The sequence below is a fragment of the Cyprinodon variegatus genome, unplaced genomic scaffold, assembly GCF_000732505.1.
Source record: "Cyprinodon variegatus isolate N-32 unplaced genomic scaffold, C_variegatus-1.0 Scaffold125, whole genome shotgun sequence".
NCBI lineage: Eukaryota > Metazoa > Chordata > Actinopteri > Cyprinodontiformes > Cyprinodontidae > Cyprinodon > Cyprinodon variegatus.
In genome coordinates this window covers 231,023-251,638 of record NW_015150578.1, presented here as the reverse complement: position 1 = coordinate 251,638, position 20,616 = coordinate 231,023, and the positions used below count along the sequence as shown (strand labels likewise).

At 35.6% G+C, this 20,616-nt stretch overlaps 2 protein-coding genes across 2 annotated transcripts in view; both read right to left on the bottom strand.

The window, feature by feature from the left end:
* tmx3 (thioredoxin-related transmembrane protein 3) overlaps positions 1–14,051 on the bottom strand; it is a 62,419-nt gene extending 48,368 nt beyond the window's left edge. The window contains exons 1-8 of the mRNA XM_015375774.1: positions 13,958–14,051; positions 13,676–13,733; positions 13,196–13,235; positions 9,373–9,496; positions 9,099–9,144; positions 929–1,009; positions 385–484; positions 118–195 (exon numbers count right to left, since the gene is read on the bottom strand). Of these exons, the coding sequence (XP_015231260.1) occupies positions 118–195; positions 385–484; positions 929–1,009; positions 9,099–9,144; positions 9,373–9,496; positions 13,196–13,235; positions 13,676–13,733; positions 13,958–13,991 (561 nt within the window). The 5' untranslated portion in view covers positions 13,992–14,051. The remainder of the gene's footprint in view (positions 1–117; positions 196–384; positions 485–928; positions 1,010–9,098; positions 9,145–9,372; positions 9,497–13,195; positions 13,236–13,675; positions 13,734–13,957) is intronic.
* Positions 14,052–17,834: 3,783 nt separating this feature from the next.
* pxdc1 (PX domain containing 1) overlaps positions 17,835–20,616 on the bottom strand; it is a 26,233-nt gene continuing 23,451 nt past the window's right edge. Inside the window, exon 5 of the mRNA XM_015375779.1 lies at positions 17,835–18,993. Within this exon, the coding sequence (XP_015231265.1) occupies positions 18,870–18,993 (124 nt within the window). The 3' untranslated portion in view covers positions 17,835–18,869. The remainder of the gene's footprint in view (positions 18,994–20,616) is intronic.

Below are 20,616 nucleotides of genomic sequence, written 5' to 3'. Positions count from 1 at the left end.
AAATCGGCATGGTGTGAAAGGACCCTAAGAACCCTTGTATAAGATATAAGTTTGCCAAGAATTAACAGGTAATGGAGATGCAATGCACTGCATTGAACTGGGAAAAAAAAGATTTACCTCTGGCAAAGCTTCCTCTGAAGCCGAGAAGAAGTAAGTATAGACAATAAGTTCAGCAGCGACATCGTTGTACTTCTCCTGCAAACAGGAAGAAAGAAATGAGCTTTCCACTTGTTTATCTCACAGCCTTTCATTGTTTTTAGTTGCTATAAAAAGTGCAGCATAGGTGTGATTTTTATTTATTCAATCTATTTTTTTTACAGCACAGTGTCTGTTCTGAGAAAGCTTGGAACAAAAACCAAGTCTCATTTCATGGGTGGTGCTTACTTTAAGAAGAGAGTCTGCCCCGACGTACACAAAAAGAACGTCGTGCCGCTTCAACATGTGCTCAAACATCTGCTTGCTGGGAAGAGCCCGAACGGCTGGTCTGAAGGAAGAAAAACCCACACAGAATCATTCATTCTGATGGCTATTTAAATCAAATGAAGGCAGGGAAAACAAGGCCTTCCAGTAAAGTCGGGTTGTTGATTTCTATACTGATGGCACCACCTAGTGGAGGTTTACTACAAAAGAAAAAAAAAAAACTGCTACCCCGCTCTAGTTGGGGCCAAGCTTTTGATCATCCCCTCTGTCATGGATTGAGCTTGATTTCCCCTGAAGGAGGAGAAAATCTGTCATCCTCGCTTTGTGCAGTGGCTTAAAGTGGAGCACCAGAGGCAGAAATCCACTGAGCTACGAAACAAGTGTGTTCTGTGTTGATAAGCAGCCTTGGACAGCTTTCAATGGAGCAGCATGTGGCACGTTGGAAATAAAAAGGAAGTTCTGCTAAGTTCTTAGCTTCATGTCACATTGTTTTTGGTCCAACACTCACCCCGCCACCCTGTTGGCAAACTCCACAATATCGTCTTTTGTTCTGGGTCCCTTGTAGCTGTAGGCAAGGTCGCCCTTTAACCTAGACAACACAGACATAAACCGTCACTTGCTGCTTTTACATTATTTAAATCAACTTGTTATGGTTAATGAAAAATACTGATCTAATCTAAAGTAATGCGTTTACATATAGATCCAGATAAAGCAGCATCAAATGTTATCTAAACCATTAGTACATCAGGTTTTCTACATATTTTAAAGTCCAGGTTCAACCTCTCAGATTTGTGATCATATAAAAATACGGTAATAAAAGATGTAGATTTGTATTGCAGGCATTTCCACTCCAGGAAGTTTCTACATTTAATACCTGAGGGGAAAAAATAAACTAGAAGGAAACAATGAGAAATAAAAGCACACAGGAAGAGAGGAAGAAAAAAAAAAAGACACCATGGAGGTAGGACAAAAGGAAGGGAAGATTGAAGGACACAAGGACGTGAAAGAAATTACACAAGAGGGAAATAAAAATGCAAGGTGGACAATAGGTTGATACACTATGTCATTCTACTTGTCCTGAAAATAATAAAAAAATCTCCTTGTAGAAAATTTTATTTCTTGAAGACATTTTTTTTTTTATCTTTGTCCTACTTCATTATTAAATACCATCCATTTTCAACAAATTAGAACATGTGTTCCGATGAGGCTTTTTTATCCAAGTAAAGGTTTCCTTTAAACATAACCTCTAAACAGGCAGCAGGGCTTGATGTTAACCATTGCCCGATCTCCCGGGGCAAGTAGGTTTTATTGTTGGGAGAGTACAAATTTGATCGCCAAAAAAATTATTTATAACTCAAAATTATTTTTAAAATCACCGACATTCGATAAAAACGACCCAGAAGCGTTGCCGGCGCCATTTTTGTTGTTTTGTACACAGTCTTGGTTGATTTGAAAAAGCCGGATGATTTTCCGCCAGATGGCGTGATTTTTGTGCACAAAGTGGGAGTTTTGATGTAGTTACCAAAACGACAAACGGCTGCATTTATTTTTTCAGGGAAAACTAATCCTGAGTCAGTTAAAAGTCAGGGAATTCTGAAATTATGTAAGACTGTGGAAACCCTGTATAAAATAACTAATGATTCTCTAGAAAAGTCCCATTATATTAATAGTATTATCTTGCATAAACATACAGTAACTCTAAAATAAGTTATTCATTTGTGACATTGACTTCTGTCTTGTGATTTATCTTAAGTTTTTAACCTGTCAAGCTTTTATAGATTTTTAACATTACAATTTATATTTTTCCAAGCACACAACAGTTTAAAGCAAAGCTTAGTTTAAAAAGAATGTGCAGGAAGGATTGAAAAGCATGTTAAAGCGGTAATGTAGGCTTGGGTTCATTATCTGACAAATGCATATACACACCAGGAACCTGTAAACTTAAAAAATACTAAATTAATTAAAATGAATATTTGGAACTATATTTATCAAACATTATACTGGGCAAGTAAAAATTGTTTCTGGGCAAATGAAATGTGAAAGTCACTTGCCCGATAAAAATCCTTAACATCAACCCCTGGGCAGCATTACACATTTCATGTTTCACTTGAATAAATTTACTGCCTTAACCTCTCAAAACCCACCGTTTTATAACTTTTACAAATAAAAACTCAAAATTCATGAAAATGACACTGGTAAAATGTTTACCAATGATGCTAGACATCATTGGAAAGCTTAGATTCTGCATAATTCATCCACCTAGTTCATTTTATGGACATAGCGAGCACCAAAGCACAATTAACACAGATATAGCAGCATGGCAAAATGTACCACGACAAAGAAGCAACAAGCAAGCATGTCTTAATTACTGCTGTTCAAAAAAAAGATTCTTTTCGAGAATAAAAAAAATAACATTTAGACATGTTTGAGCTGATGCAGCTTGGGTGTTTTACTCACCCAATTTTCATGTATTTATTCAGAAACTAGAAGGTGTTAGCTTTCGATTATTGTATCACACATGTAATGTGGACTTAAAGTTCCTCAGTTATTTGCTGGTATGCAAAATAGGCGAGAATTTCCCAAAATGAGGTGGATATTAAGAGGTTAAAAGAAGTTCTTACAGTAAAGAGCATCCATCTGCTGTCAGGTAGACCTGGGATTGCTAACATCTGGTAAGCTGCTGTTTTAAAAGCACTTTACAAGTAGGGTGGGGGGACTATAGACTGCCAATAATGCTGCAACAGAGCAGCCTGACAATCTGCACCACCAGTAGGAGGAAGACAGATTGTAACCGGCAACCTACCGCACAACAAACTACCGTACTTCCTAAAGCCCTCATGAGATTGCATTAAAGAAAAAAACACTACAATGGTTCAATCATTCCACCTATTTGTGTTTTTTTTTTTTTTAATAAGGGATGTTGAATCCGTAATGTTATATGTTAATATATATTTGGGGATTTTATCTTAAAGTATAGATCTTTACTTATCTGTTTTAGATCCATAGAAACTTTGTCCTCATGTTGTAGTGCTTTGTTATGTATACAGTGATGAGTAAAAAGATCTGATTTAGCTTTAAATTGGTAAATAATTTGGCTGCACAGAAATAATGATTTATTCTCTATCACCCTTTGCATTAAGGCTTAAAATTATGTATTAGACAACTTCTAAGATTATCGATGGTTTAGGCAATAAAAGCTCTTAATCCAACTCAGGTTTTATACATGAGATTCAATAAAGAAAAAAAACACCTGTCACACTCCCCCCCACTTCACAGAAGCCTTGCTGCATATTCATCAGCTGTCGATTAATGCTGTGACTCTCACTGCCAGTCGGATCCAAAAGGTGAAGGTTGGCTTTGAGAGACTCTGGAAGCAACTGGAATCTGATGAACTCATTAACATGTTGGTGTGATGATGCCAACCTCCCCTGCTGCTCGCAGCCATTAGGCCGGGCGCGAAGTCACCATCAATACTCTGAGATGTCGTGGCATTTCAGTAAAGCTCAGCTGGTATTCTGGGGCTTAATCTGTGTCAGAAAAGAACAGCCTACCTCTTCACACCCTGTTAACATCAACGCTATGACTCATGGGAAGAAACACAGCGGTCTAAGGGAAACCAGCTGTTTGACCGCGTTTGGTATCCATACATCAGAGCCAAAAGATTAATAAATGACATAAAGTAACACCAAAATATCAGCTATCAAAGCTCAACCAAACAGTTTTAAAAGGCTCTGTTCTTTTGGTATCTTTTTTCACACTATAAAAAAAGAAAAAAACAACTTTATATTGCTTTTTTTTGTTACTATAAAGAAAAATGGCTCCATCTTCCCAGAAACTCATTATAGAACCAGAAGGAGCAGCTTGAGGCCAACAGATCAACAACAAGTTGTTTTTTCTTCTTCTCTTCCTGACTACCTGGTACACCTTTAAGGAGGATGACTGCAAGTTAATATGCAACCTAAATGTGGTTAATGTTGACGTCGCCATCTGCTGGCACAGCATGGGCATTAAAACAGAGACAATTGGAATCTCAACAAATAAATAGATGTTTTAATTTGTCTTTAACACAAAAAAAAAAAACGCATAAGTTACAAATGGCCAATAGGAGCAGTGTCTATCTGAGACACATGAGATGTAGTATTGTTGCTTTAAAAAAAAAAAAAACAGGTTAAATATTGCTTTTTTTTATAATAGTGGAAGAATATTTTATTGTCTCCAACATTTATATTAGAATAAAAATCATACTCTATATTAAATCCAATAAAAAAACCATCTATATTTTATAGTTAAAGATATAGCTGATAGTCCAACACTTCAAAACAGTCACAAATACGTATAAACCTTCTTAGTCGCCTTTTGAACCAACAGTAAAACCTCCTCAATTAAAAACAAAACAAAAACAAGTGTTGTTGTTTTCTATTTCAACTGTTACTGTTGCCTTCATCTCAACGCCTCCCATCAAGCTTTAGCAACAACATGCTCCTCTAACCCATTCTGATGTTACCTGCAATCATTTAAAGAACCAGACTTTTTTGCTTTCTGACAATAAAATGCAGTTGGTAAAAATTTTTTTTTTTTTTTGTTGCTGTTTGTATTAAAAGAAAATCTACAAGTATGTTTATTTTTTTCAATTCTCAGCAGTTTCGAAAAACAAAGCAGTCCAAAAGTATTCATTTTTTGATCAAAGTTAGCTCAGGCTAAATTATTGTACCGCCAAACCAAATTAAAACCAAATAACTTTCCTTCCTAATGAAGTTCTTATAAAAGAAGGTGGTCGTGTCACGTTTTTCCAACAAGCAGAAAGCGTTGAGGTTTCATTAGCCCTCAGGGCCTAATGAGCTCAGGGCCAAACAACCTCTAAATCTAGTCTCCTTCTCTCATCAAGGGAGGCATCTTGCGCTCTGCAATGGCTGTTTCATCACTCTCTAGGTTTAATGTCATGAGTCCTGCCATGACCCTGAGGCAGTTTCCCAAATGAACCCGATGAAACCAAATGGGAAGCCCATTATGGCAGCGCTGCTGATAAATGGTCCGGCTTCAAACACATGGAATAGATCCATGATCATTTATTCGCATGTCATTGTGTGTTCTGCCTTTACACAGCTGCCCTCTACATAAATCCAGAGATTTGTCTCTAAACGTTCAAGGAAAACAGATGCTATCAGTGAAAATGGGGATCAGAAAATCTATGCAAATTTACTATTATAAAAAAACAAAGTCGGATTCTCAAAAAAATCTCTAAATAAAACTGAAAAATATAACCAAACCCTAAAGCTTCAGTTTATTGGACACATTGTACGGTTTCTCCCCACAGATAGATCAGTGTTTTTCAACCCTGGTCCTCAAGGCACTCTGCCCTGCATGTTTTAGATGTTTCCCAGCTTTCACACACCTGTTATCAATTGATAGCAGATTATCAGGCTTTGCTGAACTGCAATCATCTGAATCAGGTTTTCTGAACCTCAGAAACATCCAAAACATGCATAGCAGGGTGCCTTGAGGACCAGGATTGAAAAACACACTGAGATAGATAACCAAGCCTAATGAAATTGGAGTTCAAAATGTGTGAATAGAGACTGTCAGTTAGTTGTGCCTAGAGGAGAACACAACAACACCTCCTTCCCTCCTGAATAGTTAGTTATCTTGGGGCATCCCCACAGGCGGAGCCTCAGGAGATGGGACAAACAGAGGCAACAGGATTCGAGCAATGACGCTGAAAAAGAAAAACATCATAGCTACATTTTCCAAATACAAATAAAAAGAACAACATGCACCAATCAGAGGTGATCAAAGTCAAACTAAACAGCTTTATTTGATAAGTCCATATAGATTTATCAGCACTAAGTATGAGCTATTTCACTATAAAGGCATTTAGATTGTATGTATTTCTGTAAGCTTAAGTCCTTTTGATGAGAAAGCTTGACTTTACTCTGCTTTTATGAAGGTTTGCCCATTAGCCACCTGTTGCAGTGTGCAGCCACACAGCTGGATGAAAGTAGCTGACAGGATATTTAAAGTCTTTAAAGGTATGAAAGAGGATTTTTCTCAGAAATTAAGTGTTCAGATTCATCTAAAATGAATTCATTGATGGATGGTATTCTTGCACTTTTTAAACTCTGATGGTGGGGCCAACAAAACATTAGCCAATCCACTTTGCCTACTCTTGAAAGTGGATTGGCTAAATGTTAGTCAAATACTTTGCGTACGTTCCGCCATGATGTTTTTACGTGGGCTCCAAACATAACTCATAAGATGTTTATCTAGCGGTCCACCATTACGCCAAAGCACGAACAAGCACTCCTACACTTGTTTACCGTTGTGGCTTTTTTTTTTCCTGCTATTTGTTCACTCTTTTGTGTAAACTAGAGCATCAATGATCTAGTTAACACAAACTAACAAATTGTAACAAACACCAACAAATTGGAAATATAACTGGCAGTGATAACGCCAGCAGAGACCTCTTCTTCTTATGGAGATTTCCTGCTGACTAGGTGCATCTTGACACTTTGCTGCCTCTCTAGGTGAAACAATATTACAAGTGGAGGTGTTTTCAGCGTAGAAAAGTTTTGCGAAGGAGGGGGGGCACTGACGCATGCGCACGGTTCAAAACCACACAAACAGCTTTTGGACATATCTTCCACCACAGAATCCTCTTTCCTGCCTTTAAGGACAGATCAAATTGGCTGGTGGTCAATATTTTAAGTTGTTAAAAACACAAATCGCCACAAAGGAGCAACTAATCGACCGCAGATATCGGCTCATCACGCCGGGGCTCGTCTGTAAAGAACAAGGAGGTTCAACTTGAAATAAATATTCAACTAATATCTCTATATTCATGAAAATGCTATATAATTAACCTACGTTTTAACTTGAGGTTTTCAAACTATGAAAAATATAACTTTAGCCAAGCTATTCTAAAGGAAATATTAAAAACTATTTGTTACAACAGGCATTAATTGATATAACTGATTACATTTAAACAGGTCTGAAATGCAAAACTGTTTATATGATTATTTAAGTTAAAAGTCCCTAACTTTTCCCCAACTAGAATCGGGTATTACCACCATATTAGCAACTCTCCCACAGTAAATTGGCAGTAATATAACACAAAGTGTTTTACACAGGCATTTTAATCTTTATTTGCTTTTATTTTTATTCTATTTTATTACCTAATTCATGTAAAGCACTTTAAATTGTCCATGTACTGAATTGTGTTATACAAATAAACTTGCCTTGCCAGATATTCAACGCCGACCCAGCAGACAGGTGAAAAAGAAAAGGAATAAGCAAAAAGTACTAATTTACTTTCCTGCAAGGAAGACAGACTTCTCTTAAGCTTTCTTTTCTTTTAAATCACTGCCCTCCATCAGTTTTTGTCAAGTTTAACAAGTCCGCTAAATGTTTAAACTTCTGGACGAGGGATTCCTCTGTCGGTTCCTGAGAGCAGCTATTCTGCAGCATTTGGATGGATTAGTTCATAAAGACCTGATGTAAATTAAACACTTTCTTTGACAGCAAACCATTGGAAGGCTTTTAACTGGGATGTACTCGGGTTTCTGGAGAGGATGGAGCCGGTACCAAACCAATCCAGAACCTAGAAATGGACCCTAGAATGGTTAAAACTGCTGGGTTTATCTGGACCCTGAAGCTGCTGACCTTCAGTGTGAATGAATCTATCCTGTTCTACCAACATGGAAAAGGTCGAAGAGAAGGAAAGAGCAGAACATTTGAATAGGAGGAGTAGAGCAAAAAGTAATTAGGACAAATCAACACAAAAAGAGGAAATAGTTTAAAGCGTATCATAAATAGTGAAGAGGTGTAAGTGCAAAACTAAGCTTGAAAAGGTAGGTTTCATGAGGAAATATTAACTCATAGTGCAGCTTCTGCAGGGAGAGCAGAAATATCTTACTTTACATCTTCGCAGATTAAAATCGCTTTATTGTCATTTATTTAAAAATAATATTGAGTAACTTTTTCGGTTATTTATTTTAGTTCATTTGGGATCCGTTTCATATGATGAAAACCCAGTGAGCTGAACAATGATTATGAAATCTGATCGTTCCTTTGGCCACAAAGGTAAAACATCTCTACTTCCACGTCTAGTTGAATGGAGCTCAGCTGAGGTGCAGTAAATTACGGTGAAGATATAAACTCAGTCTGGATGTCTTTCCGCTGCGCTACGTTTTCCTCCAGCTCAGACACTCGGGTTTGAGCCGCACCGCAGTCAGAACCAGGTTAATAAATTAATGAAATATGTCTTACTTGATATAAGTGCCAGAAGCATCACAAACTGGATACATGTAAATCTGTTTTAATCATGCTTTCAAACAGAAAGCTTCATGTGAAAATCTAAGTTTGAAAAAGAATTTCCTAACATTATATTCGGAGTTCATAAGTTTAATATTATCATACAGAATGAAAATAACTGATAACTTTAACTGGACAATAATCGTTATTATGCAACAACTGACTACAATCAGTTAAGATGTGGATGTTTTAAAAAAAAAAAAAAACCTGAGCTGGAAATCAGCTACAATCAATGCATTACTTCTCTTTGCACACCCCACCAGTGGGGGGGTTAGTAACTTAAAAACAATATTTTTCATGTAGACATAAAGTCCTTAATCTACCAAATCAGCCTCCTTAGTTTATAAGAAAAAAAGAAGTTAAAGACTTACACTTTTATCGTGGGGTAACCTCGAACGCCAAACTCTGACGCCATTCCTGTAATTCACAAAAATAAAGCCCAAACAGGATCAGATCAAAGAACTACACTGTTTTTTTAAATGGGGTAATTAAGTCATATATTGAACATCTCAATAGTCATCTAGACACAATTAAAAGGAAAGATCCAAAACATTTTTGTAAAGAAGATAAAATATGTTAGAGATCATTATCTGAACACAGAAAAGCCCTGAGGCGACATGTTGAAGAGGCTTGTGATTTACTCACCAGAGTAAGCAGTGGCGTCCATCTTTCCAACACGTACTGGTGACCCGGAGCTCTTCAGCTCTGCTCCCACCTCCAACCATACTGGCTCCAGCTTTTTACAGTAACCGCACCACGGCGCGTAGAACTGGAAACAGAAACGATCAAGGGAGGGAGGTTATCTTCAGGGAAAAGTAAACTCCTTGCTGCATCATATAGAAAAGAAAATTGGATTTTTTTTTTTATTTATCTTATCTGAGAAATCAAGAAACTCTTTGTTTTCCGATTTTGGAATTTCCTAATTCAAGACCAAAATCCAATGGCCAGCATGTATACAGACCGTTGAGGTTTTTTGTGTGTATCATTTGAAAACAGCCGTTTCTATTTATCCAACTCATCTTTTTTTTCAATTAGTGTGATGAGCTGCAACATTTATTTACCCCAGATCATATTTTTATCATCTTTTATCATGTTTTTATCTTTATTTGCTTTTATTCATTCTTCTATGTTATTGTTTAATTCATTTAAAGGCACTTTGAATTGATTTTGTACCGAATTGTTCTATAAAAAATAAATTTGCCTTGCCTTAAGTGTGACAAAAGAACTAAAATAGAAAAAATATGCATGGTAAAACCCATTTCATTGCTGCTAAATTTACCAACTCATTAGAATAGTCTTGCTGCAAACTGCAGAGAACAAACAGTTTTCCAGTTTGAGCGTTTTGGGTAAGAAAGGAGAAAACTTGCTGACAGGGCAAGTACCACCCCTCATCCGTTACAGAAAAAAAAAAAAAAGGAAACTTGATGGCGACATTTATTGTAGCACAGAAAGGTTGATCATTCATGATTGTCAGACTTTGTTTTGTTACTTAATCATAAATCTGTTTATGACACATTTATTCCAGGGTACCTAAAGTACCTCTGATATATTCTACAAATATTAATCTAACTCCTGATCTTGTATATAAAGCTTCTGCCAAAGCGATAAACTAATCAGAACAATATAGGTCCATATAGGTAAACAAACTGGGTTTTGCTGCATTGCTCATGCCATAGACAGATTGTGGTCTTTGATGGAGATCAAAGCACCAGATTCATACAAGAACCGAGCTGGAATGTTGCATCTATATATGTCAATACATGTTACACAGAATAAAATGATCAAACTAAAGGAATGCAGCATCACAACAAAGAATATAAAGGGAAGATCATGCAGCTTTGCATTTGGGAAAATAGGGAGAACAAGAAGGCATCAGAGACACAGCTAGCTCCAAGGTTGTCTTTGTTATGCAAAAGCATTGAATATCAACCTTCAGGCTTAATACTGAATGTATTCTAACCCTTAAATACAAATCTATTGTAACAAATAGCGAGATAATAAAAAATATGTAAGCAACTGCCAATTTAAACTTCTTTTAGTGGCAGATGGTGATTTTTAAAAGGATTTCATAAGGAGAAAAAAAGTGTTAAAGGCCTTTTAACGCTAAAATCATATTTCATGGTAACTTCCTATTTATACCTACCCCTGGTCTGTCTTTTGAGGTAAAACCAGCTGTGGTTAAAACACAACGCTCCTTTAATTGGACACAACATCAATTTTAAATGCTTTATTTTATTAAAACTATGTGTTTTATCAAAGCATATGTCATGACACTGCAAATATTTAAAAAAATTAAAAATCAGAATCATTTATACGGGTTTTAGTGTTGATAGGTACTTTACCGTGCTTGTTATAAAACACGTATGCCCAAAACAAAACTTTACAATTGATAAATGGATTGATTTATCATTATATTTTATTACACGATTGAATAGGAAGCTATTTTATCAGTACTTTTTAAAAAGAATACAGCATCTAGGTCAACAGACATTTTTAATTTAAAAAGAATATATCAAAAGAACTTGAGAACTCTTATTATCCAGTAGGGCTGCAACAAAAGATTATTTTGCAAATCCATTAATCTGTGGATTATTTTTTAGATTAATTGATTAACAATCGGATAGCCAAAGGTTCCTTAAAGAATATTTTTTTACTAAATTAATCCAGATACAAATAAAACCTCTCCACCTGTGGAGTTCTGAATAGAGCATATGGACAGACAAAAAAAAAAGGTTTATTTTGAATGCAAACATTTTTAACAATCTTGGTATAATTTCTACCCTAAATTGGTTGCTATGTCACCTAAAGGCATATTTTTAGAGTCTCTTTACTCCAGTCAACGGTTAATTGATTACTAAATTAGTTGACAATTATTTCAACAATCAATCACGATTAATCCAATTAATTGTTTGTGCCCTATTATCCAGTTTTTCAAAAGGAGATATAATAGACAGTAATGGCTGTGAGTAGGAAGGACTCTGTGCTGCGTAATTATTGGTTCTTAGATCAGATGCTTTGGGTTCAGTGTTAATTGCTTGAAGAATCTGTTTGTACATTTATCTCAAGAGGTTCTCTGGCTTCACAAAAAAATAAATATTCAAAATATTAAATAAATCTGATCTGATCCTCTGCTGCATTTCATTGTAACAACGAAACAACTTTGATTAATACAAAAAGACTTTCTGTCATCATGTTTTTATAGACTCAGAGATAAAACTGCATTTTATTTTCAATTTACTGAACGGTTTACTTGTGTTTCTTTTACATTAATTAGTTACAATCCACTCGGCTCCAATAAATACAGAATGTAGCATAGATGGATTGAGAGTTTGTTCTGCTTGCTTCTCCTGTAAGATCAGTTATCTTAAATAAATTATATATATATAGATATATAGATATATATATATAGATATATATTTTTTAATAGATTTAAAAATTCAAGCTTATGCAACTGCTACAGAAGAGCTGAGAAATCAGATTATCAGAATCAGGTGATTGAGAATCCCAGGGAGTTTACCGGCTGGTAAGAACATTTGAAATCCAACATGTTTTCAATCAGTGAAAGTGCCATATGGAGCGTTACACCTACCAGGCTATGCTGAGTTACGTCAGGATGTTAAAAATAAGCGACGAAGACTTTGTGTTAAAGAGACGCGAAATAAGGTACATCGTCTAGAGCATGTTGAAGTACACCTTAAAACAAGGATGCAAGAGACAGCAGGAATTTTAGCAGAAAATAAGGAGGCCCAGTGCAGATTCCTTCTCTTTTAAAAATGTAAAACTTTCTATTTCTGCCAGAGAAAAAAAAAGATTAATTATAATCTAATTAAGATATTTAACAAATGATCAAGCCTTTTGTTTTAAATATTAAATGAAGGTTTTTCAATGACTTCTCTTTGACTATTAGAGATGAAACATCACATCTGCTCTGAATGGAAACAATATCTGGAATACTGCTTCTTGAGGAGAAATCATATTTGTCTTAAAATTGCTCCTCAAGCTCAACATCCAACATGGAAAAAGGAAATGTCTAAACAGGTGAATATCCAAAAATTGGACTCAAAACTGAATAGCACATTTTAAAAAGTCCTCAATTACTCTGAAAGAAAGTGTTTTCTGGTTAATCCTGTAAGTTTAATATCTGCCACACTGTGACCAACATGCAAATGCAAATATTCAAATAGCCCTCATATCAGAAGTTATTCCTGGTGCCCAGACTAGCTGGTAAAGCCACCGATTTTGGCCCAGACCCAAACTCCACAACTTTAAACCTCTCCAATCCCCCTGGGCTTTTCCCCGCATGCTTGGTCCCTTATCAACCAATCACCAGCCCACGCACGCTCCCCAGCCACTGTCACTTCCGCCACTGGTGATCCAGGCAGCGGCGGGCTGGATGTAAAGTAAACTGGTGTTCAATGGGATTCATGAATCGCTCTGTGTTTGGATGTGCATGAAATATCAGACTCACATCAACCAGCCAGACATCATTCTCTCTGGTGTCCTTAAACCTAGGAAAGAAAAGAGAACCAGAGAAATATTCTGATACACTTCAGCTTAGTAAGATTTTTAAAGACAGTCATTTGTGATGTATTTAACACTTAACGAACTCAGTTTGATGCATTTAAAAACTTGATCAGTCTAAATCAAACTTCATGGCTGTAGTTTTTCTTTCTTCTGATAAAAACAAAACAAACATAAACTAATAAAACTCAAATTTTATCAAGAGAAATGGGCCAATAATGCAGAATATTGACCTTCTTTGCTGCTATAAGTTGAAAATAATTGAAGTTGTGCATGATATTAACAAGCATTGGAAAAAACATCACTTATTCACTGTGCATTTATAAAAAATAAAAACATGTAACTTTACAGAGCTGCATTATTGTATGATCCTGTTTCAATGAAAACACAATGGCTGGAAAATAGAAACAGTAAAAGCATCACTTACGTTTCGTCAAGGTCTTCAACAAAACCAAGCACCGCTGAGCACAAGAAAGCAGCTAGAACTGCAACAATAAGAGAAGCAGAGAAATCAGACATGTTTGAAATGAGAGAGAAAATCTCTGATGACTGAAGCATCCCCTGCTAAAGCTACTGTCGCCCCCCGGCTAACTGTTCCTCAGCCTGGGCCACAGTCTGCACTAGAGCCGCTTAAGTTGTTCTAGAGCCCGCTGGTGAAAGCTTAGGTGCTAAAGCTTTGGTGGAGCAGCTGACAAGAAGGAGAACGTACCTCCACAAATCACGGAAGCTTTCACTTCTGCCATTGCTTCAGGAGGAAAGAGCAAAGCAGGAAACGCTGCTGCTAACGGCGCGCGATCGGCGCATGCGCAGAATGACGCAGCAGTTTGCGGCAGGTTTCCGTTTGGTTCATTTTTATGAAAAAACATATAAAATATCTTTTTAAATACAGTAAAAGAAGAAAATGATCGTTTGAAATGTTAAATCTGCGCATCATATCTGACTTTAAATGTGTGATTTTTTTTTTTTGTGATTTTGCCTTCTGTAAAATAATTTATTTAATTTAATATTTTAGCATAAATTTTATAATTTTCACCTCTCAAATATATGTTGCGCACATTTTCATTCTAATTTCTGCTTTACCATTTTTTAATGTTTTTTTTATCTTTTATTTATTTATTTAACTTTTTCTAATTTATCATTTATTTAAAAAAAAACAACAAAAAAACCCCCGTAATAATAATAAAAATTGCTATTCTTCTCACTTCATTTTTTTGTTTGTCTCCTAATTGTCAAGTTTGATATAAAAAGTTTTTTAATATTCATCTTATAATTTTAACTTTTTTCGTTTTTATTCTCTAAGTTTATTGGCTTATTTGTGTTCTTGATTATTGAATGATCATATCTAGGTAAGTATAGGCCATTTAAAACTGCAATCTACTTTCCTTTTAATGTTTCTTTTTTGTCTTTGGCTGAAATGTGCCACATAAATAAACTTGTCTTACATCTAATTTGAGGTAAGTTGTTTTAATAAAGACAGCTTATATTTTTTTAAAGAATTAAAATTGGAATAGCATTACATGATGAACCTTGTGACATACTGCTTCTGTATATTCTGTTAATGTTATTTCTTTTTTCATAATAATATTTTTTTTTATTCATGACATCAACTTTCTCTAAATTTCCTTGTTTAAATATTTTCAAACCAATATAATTTTAAATGAACTATACAAAATTGTTATTGTTATTTACATTATGGATAATTTAAGAGGGCAAATCTCTTTTTTTTTGCTATTAATTAGTTTCTTTCTTATTAAAATGTTTCATTTATGATTTTGTCTGGTCAATTTCTCTTTTTGTGTTGCACATAAAAACAGCAAAAACAAAATTTGGATTTGAAGAAATACTAAGTTTGAAGTTCATAATTAAATTATTTATCAATTTAAACTTTACTTATCGCCAGTTTATATCTTTTATTTTACAATTTTGCATAGCTTTCTTGCTTTCCTACTTTGGTTCATTTTCTTGAAAATTACAAATATTAAGCTAGGAAATTGACACTATGGTGTAAATAGATCTATAGCAGTCGTTTCATTAAATATTATTGAGTTAATCATTTAGTTATTCAAATAAAAGTATTTTTTACCCATTTATATAGCAATTTGCAGTTTTAACAGTTGTGCATTTTTTGCAGCTTTTTGCTTTACACCAACTTTCTGCTACCAACAATGGCAAACATTAATATCAACATATAATTGTAGATAAATTTAGCATTGCTTTGTGGTAGGTCTCATATGCTTTTTGTTTTCAGACTTATTTTACCTAACGGATTGATAAATACCTTTGAATCAGAATGAATAGTAAAAATAATTTCAAATATCAGCCACAAGGTGTCCCTCCAAGTTAATGGCTAAGTGCAAGCTTACCAACTTAAATTCACTTTATTCCTGTATAGGCTCTTTTTGTGACACAAACAATAACAAACTTGTTGTAATCTGATAACCAAACAATATTACAAATGTTCCTGCAGTAAAGACATTATTTGAATGTGAATTCCTACATTCTGCTTAGGTGCAAAATTGACCCTTTATCCATCAATATTCTGCCATACTCATAAACAAAACACAAGAGCAGCATGTATTTTACTGAAATATATTTATTTGTTTGAGAAAAAATTGAGTGATAATCTGTATCTCATAGAACTTTTTTATTTTTAAGATTATCAAACAGCTTCATAATTAGAGTTACCTTCATTTAAGCATATTCACTGCAAAATTATTTGCCAGAACAAACAATAACAAATCGCAAAAGGTGGCTTAATATAAGAGATATTTTTATGTATTTTGTTACATCATACACCATCTTGCTTTTACTATATAACTCCTAAAGTCCTTCCTGGCCCATTAGGCACAGTGATATGTATCAACATTCCAAAGAAACAGAAGTACAGGGAATTTGTTCCTGGTATATTTACTTTGCTGCATTGCCCTTGTTAAGAACCACCACAGTCACAACTTCATGCATGGGGTTTAAATCTGAAAGACTTGCAATAAACACCTAATACATTGTTGGTATCTGATGGCTTTCGATTTTAAATTCAACTTAGTTTATTTATATAGCGCAAATTGACAACACATCATCTCATGGCTCTTTACAGAGACAATTCATCATACAGTCAGATTGGGTCAAAGTTTTCTATCTAAGGAAAACCAGCTGATTGCATCGACTCAATGACTTTCAAACAGACCTTTAAAAAAAAAAGCTTCTGCAAATGTGCTCCTTCAAAAAGATAATCTCTAGCTAAAGTAATAATGGATGAAATACTGTTCTGACTTAATGAGCATGAAGCTGTTGTTGTGTTTCATCCTTAATAGAGCTTTACTTTCTCACGGGTGTGAATAAAGATCAAGCCTGTGTTGCTAAATAGACTCATGCAGAGGACATGCTCCTGGCACATGTGCCAAGTCTGCAAGGGTTGAATGCTTTTTATTTGCAGGGGGGGAAAAAATGGGCATGAGAAGTTAGCTTACAGAGATAAAAACATCTAAAACCATCCATACATACAATGATCCTTTTAGCTCCAAGTGTTCAGAACTGTAGGTGTCTTCTTTATAGCGGCATGACCAATGAAGAATTTTCTTTTTAGCATAGAGCATTCAAACAACCAAAGTGATTTGTCTGCTTCAGATAAAGGATTCTTGTTTATCCATCCTGGGCCAAGCTGCAGAATCCCACGCTCAAAGAAAGCTGACTGAGCCCACTCATGTCATGTCACAGGGCGGGACAGAAATGACTTCAGCAGAGCTGGAAAACAAAGCCTCCATTGCTCCGTTTCATCATTTCTCCAACAGCAGCAAAAGCACTACGGTGGTTTAGCTTTTGTTGTTAGGGTTCACATTCATAAGATTATTTGTCACCAAGGAAAAACATTATTTACATATTCTATAACTGAGACAAAAATAACAATTCAAGGAAACATCATTTTCTGGTTTTGGAAATAAAATGATTCTTTAGATCTATGTTTATTTAATATAGGCACATTTAAACAATTCCCAATTGTTCATGTGGGGAAAAAAGTACATTTTAAAAAAACCTTTACATAATTTCCATTAAGCCACATTATTGTATTAAAAATCTTTCTATTATCAATCTGATGTTGTCATGTTGTTAGCTGAGAGCAGGAAATAAAGAAAGAAATGCTGGAAAATGGCATTTATATAATCAATAATAATGTGTTCAAAACTGTTTTTTAAAGTCTCAACTATCTCAATATTCAGTGCTATTTTGCTCTATGTCACAGTGGTCAGAAAAATTAAATACTCTGCAATTCCTCAGTACTCCATTTATGTGGGGAAGTGACAAAAGTGTTAAATCTTGAACTGAGTTATTTAAATAAAATAAGTTTTTTAAATAATATTAAAATGTATTGAATTTCTCTGAGGGGCTGCACAGTGGGCTAATTTTCACAAGATGGTTCCAGGTTCGATTCCCAGGGTCTTTCTGCATGGAGTTTGCATGTTCTTCCTGTGCATGCATGGGTTCTCTCCGGGTACTCCGTCTTCCTCCCACAGTCCAAAAATATGACTGTTAGGTTAATTGGCCTCTCTAAATTCCCCTTAGGTGTGAGTGTGTGCTTGAATGGCTGTTTGTCCTGTTTGTCTCTGTGTTGCCCTGCGATAGACTGGCGACCTGTCCAGGATGTACCCCGTCTCTTTGGCCCCAGATAGCTGGAGATAGGCAGCAGCACCCCTCGCGACCCCAGCAGGGATAAACGTGACAGAAAATGGGTGGATGGAGGTTTTGCTCTGTCTTTGGTGGTAACTGAACCAGGAACTAAGCTTGACCTGCAGAAACTTCAACTGGAACAAAATACTACCTGCTTTCAAGCTCAATGGAAACTGCATCATCCTGAAAATTGTTGGTAGATAAGAGTTAAAAGAGACACAATCCCAACACTGATACACACCAAGTGATACTGAAAACACCTATTTTAATGCATTGCGATACTGGACAGGATCTCTGTACCAGCAAATCCCTATTTCACATCAGGACTAACAACACTGATGCTATATCTCTAGTTTTGGCCAAAGGGTTATCTCAGGAGAGGAAACTATTTTCTTCTAGTCTGTGTTAAATTGGCTTTCACATCACAGAATTGTTTGCTAAATCACAGACTTTACAATGAAAAGAGATAAAAAGTTTAGTTTAAAGAAGAAGACAATCAACTCCACAGATGCATTACAAATAGTAAAGCAGGACAGGGATTTAAAAGTGCAGCTCAGAAGATATAAAATAGTCCAGTCAATTAAAATGATTGCTGGTCATTAATGTTAAATGGTCCAATAAATTACAGCTGTGCTGAAGCTTTAACTTATGTGTGATGCCTCTGCAGGGTTTAGTTCGGTTAAAATACTATATTACAATTTTTAGTAAATGTCTCCATGTAGCTTCACAACCATGCTACAAAAAGATATCTGCATCACTTATGATACAAGAGGTAAGACTCCAGATGAGGCACACTGGTGATGTCCCGTACAGGGATAAAGGGAGAGGCTGCAGCTCCCTTTCGAAGTTCATCAACTCTGGAAGCTGCTGCAATCAGGAGCAGCATTGAACCAGAGCAGCTATTTGCAGCGCTGCATGGTTCAGTTGATCTGGAGGTGAAATATCCGTCCTCAAGGGTTTTATTCCAGGATGTCCGTTTCAAATGGGACCAGGTGATAGTAGGAAAGGTTGGTGACATATGCCTCTGTCTCCTCATCACACACGTCTGCTTCCATTGGCAGAAAATTTGTCCCATCTTCATACCTGGGGAAAACCCAAAACAGTCAAAAGTTTAGTAAATGTCATAATTTATTGTTTGCTGTACTTTTGGGTTTACTAAAACAGTTCTAGTTCAGGAGTTGGTCGACAATGTGGTGAATTATTTTGATGCTTTTGAATCAAGAAATGGGTGCCCACATTATAATTTATTGGATTTCTTTAAAACTGGAAAGTTCGAAATTACAGATTTAAAATGAAATGAGTTATCACAAGTCCAATAATAGAATTTAATTAGCTTAATGTCAGCTTGCCTCATTTGTTCAAAGAGCAGTTTTAACTTGTTTGGGATTATTTTCCTGTTACTAATCACTATGTTGATCTGGGGTAAAGTTAAAGAATATGAAAGGTCTTTTTTTTTGTTATTGCTGCCACTTTGTGCAAATCTCCAGTACCACTGGAAGAAAAACAGGAACACAGCATGGCGCTACCACCACCATGCACAATAACTTATACAGTCTTCTTTGGGTTGAAAGCCTAAGTAGTCCCTTTTCTTCATGTTATGGGAAAACAGATCAACGATGTCCAGCTACAACGCTTAGGAGCCATTTATCCCTGATCAAAAAAAAACCCAGAATCTTTTATACCCATACATTTTTTTTTCTCGTCCATTAAGGCCCTTAAGTCAATTTAAAAAAACTGATGATGGTTGGTTCATTTAGATATTAAACCTGTTCTGACCTAGGATATTGGTGTTTCAGTCTCCAGCAGAGGTGAGTCCTTCCACTTCCATGTTTGTTCCGAGCAGTTTTAAAGACTTTTCCACAGTGGTTTGTGTAATGATACTAAGCTTACATCAAAACTAGGGCTGAACGATTAATTGCATTTGCAATAATATCGCAATAGGATAAAACGAGATTTTCTAACCGCAAAGGATTGGATTTGACGGGTCACGTGATGGGGGATGATGCACTAGCAAACTAACACGGAGGGAAACTTGATATCGTCCGCGACTAACCTGCTGAACAATGCCCTCAGACTGGACAAAAACTGAAACAACTGAAGGTCTGGTACCAAAGAGGAACAGTACGTCACTTGTGTGGAATTATTTTGGGTTTAAAAAAGAAGACGCTGCGCAACATCAGGTGTTGTGCCGGACATGCCTTGCTATTGTTACTACCTTATGAGGTAACACGACGAACCTTTATCAACACTTAAAAAAAACCACCACAAGGCTATGTATGATAGTTGCATGGCTAGAACGGCAACTACCCGTGCCTAAACGTTAATTAAGCAAAGTACCACCTGACAAGATTAACTGACCGAACTGTTTGAAAGTGTTATTTCTTACGAACAAACTTTGAAACAGCACATTAAAATAACATGATGCCAATCAGTATAGTGACTAAACAAATCTGTTTCATGATAATTAGATTTATTTAAAGTTTAAAAAAACGTGAGAAATTAAACCGGAATGATTGCATTAAATCGCAATGTTAACATAAGACTTTTATTTTATTTTATTTACTTTTATTTATTTTAGTTATTTTATCTTTTGTGCAGCACTTTGGAAACCTTGTGTTTATTTAAAGCTACAGTGTGTAATAATTACAGGGATATACAGTCAGAAATGTAATATATTATACATAACTATGTTATTTATCATCATCT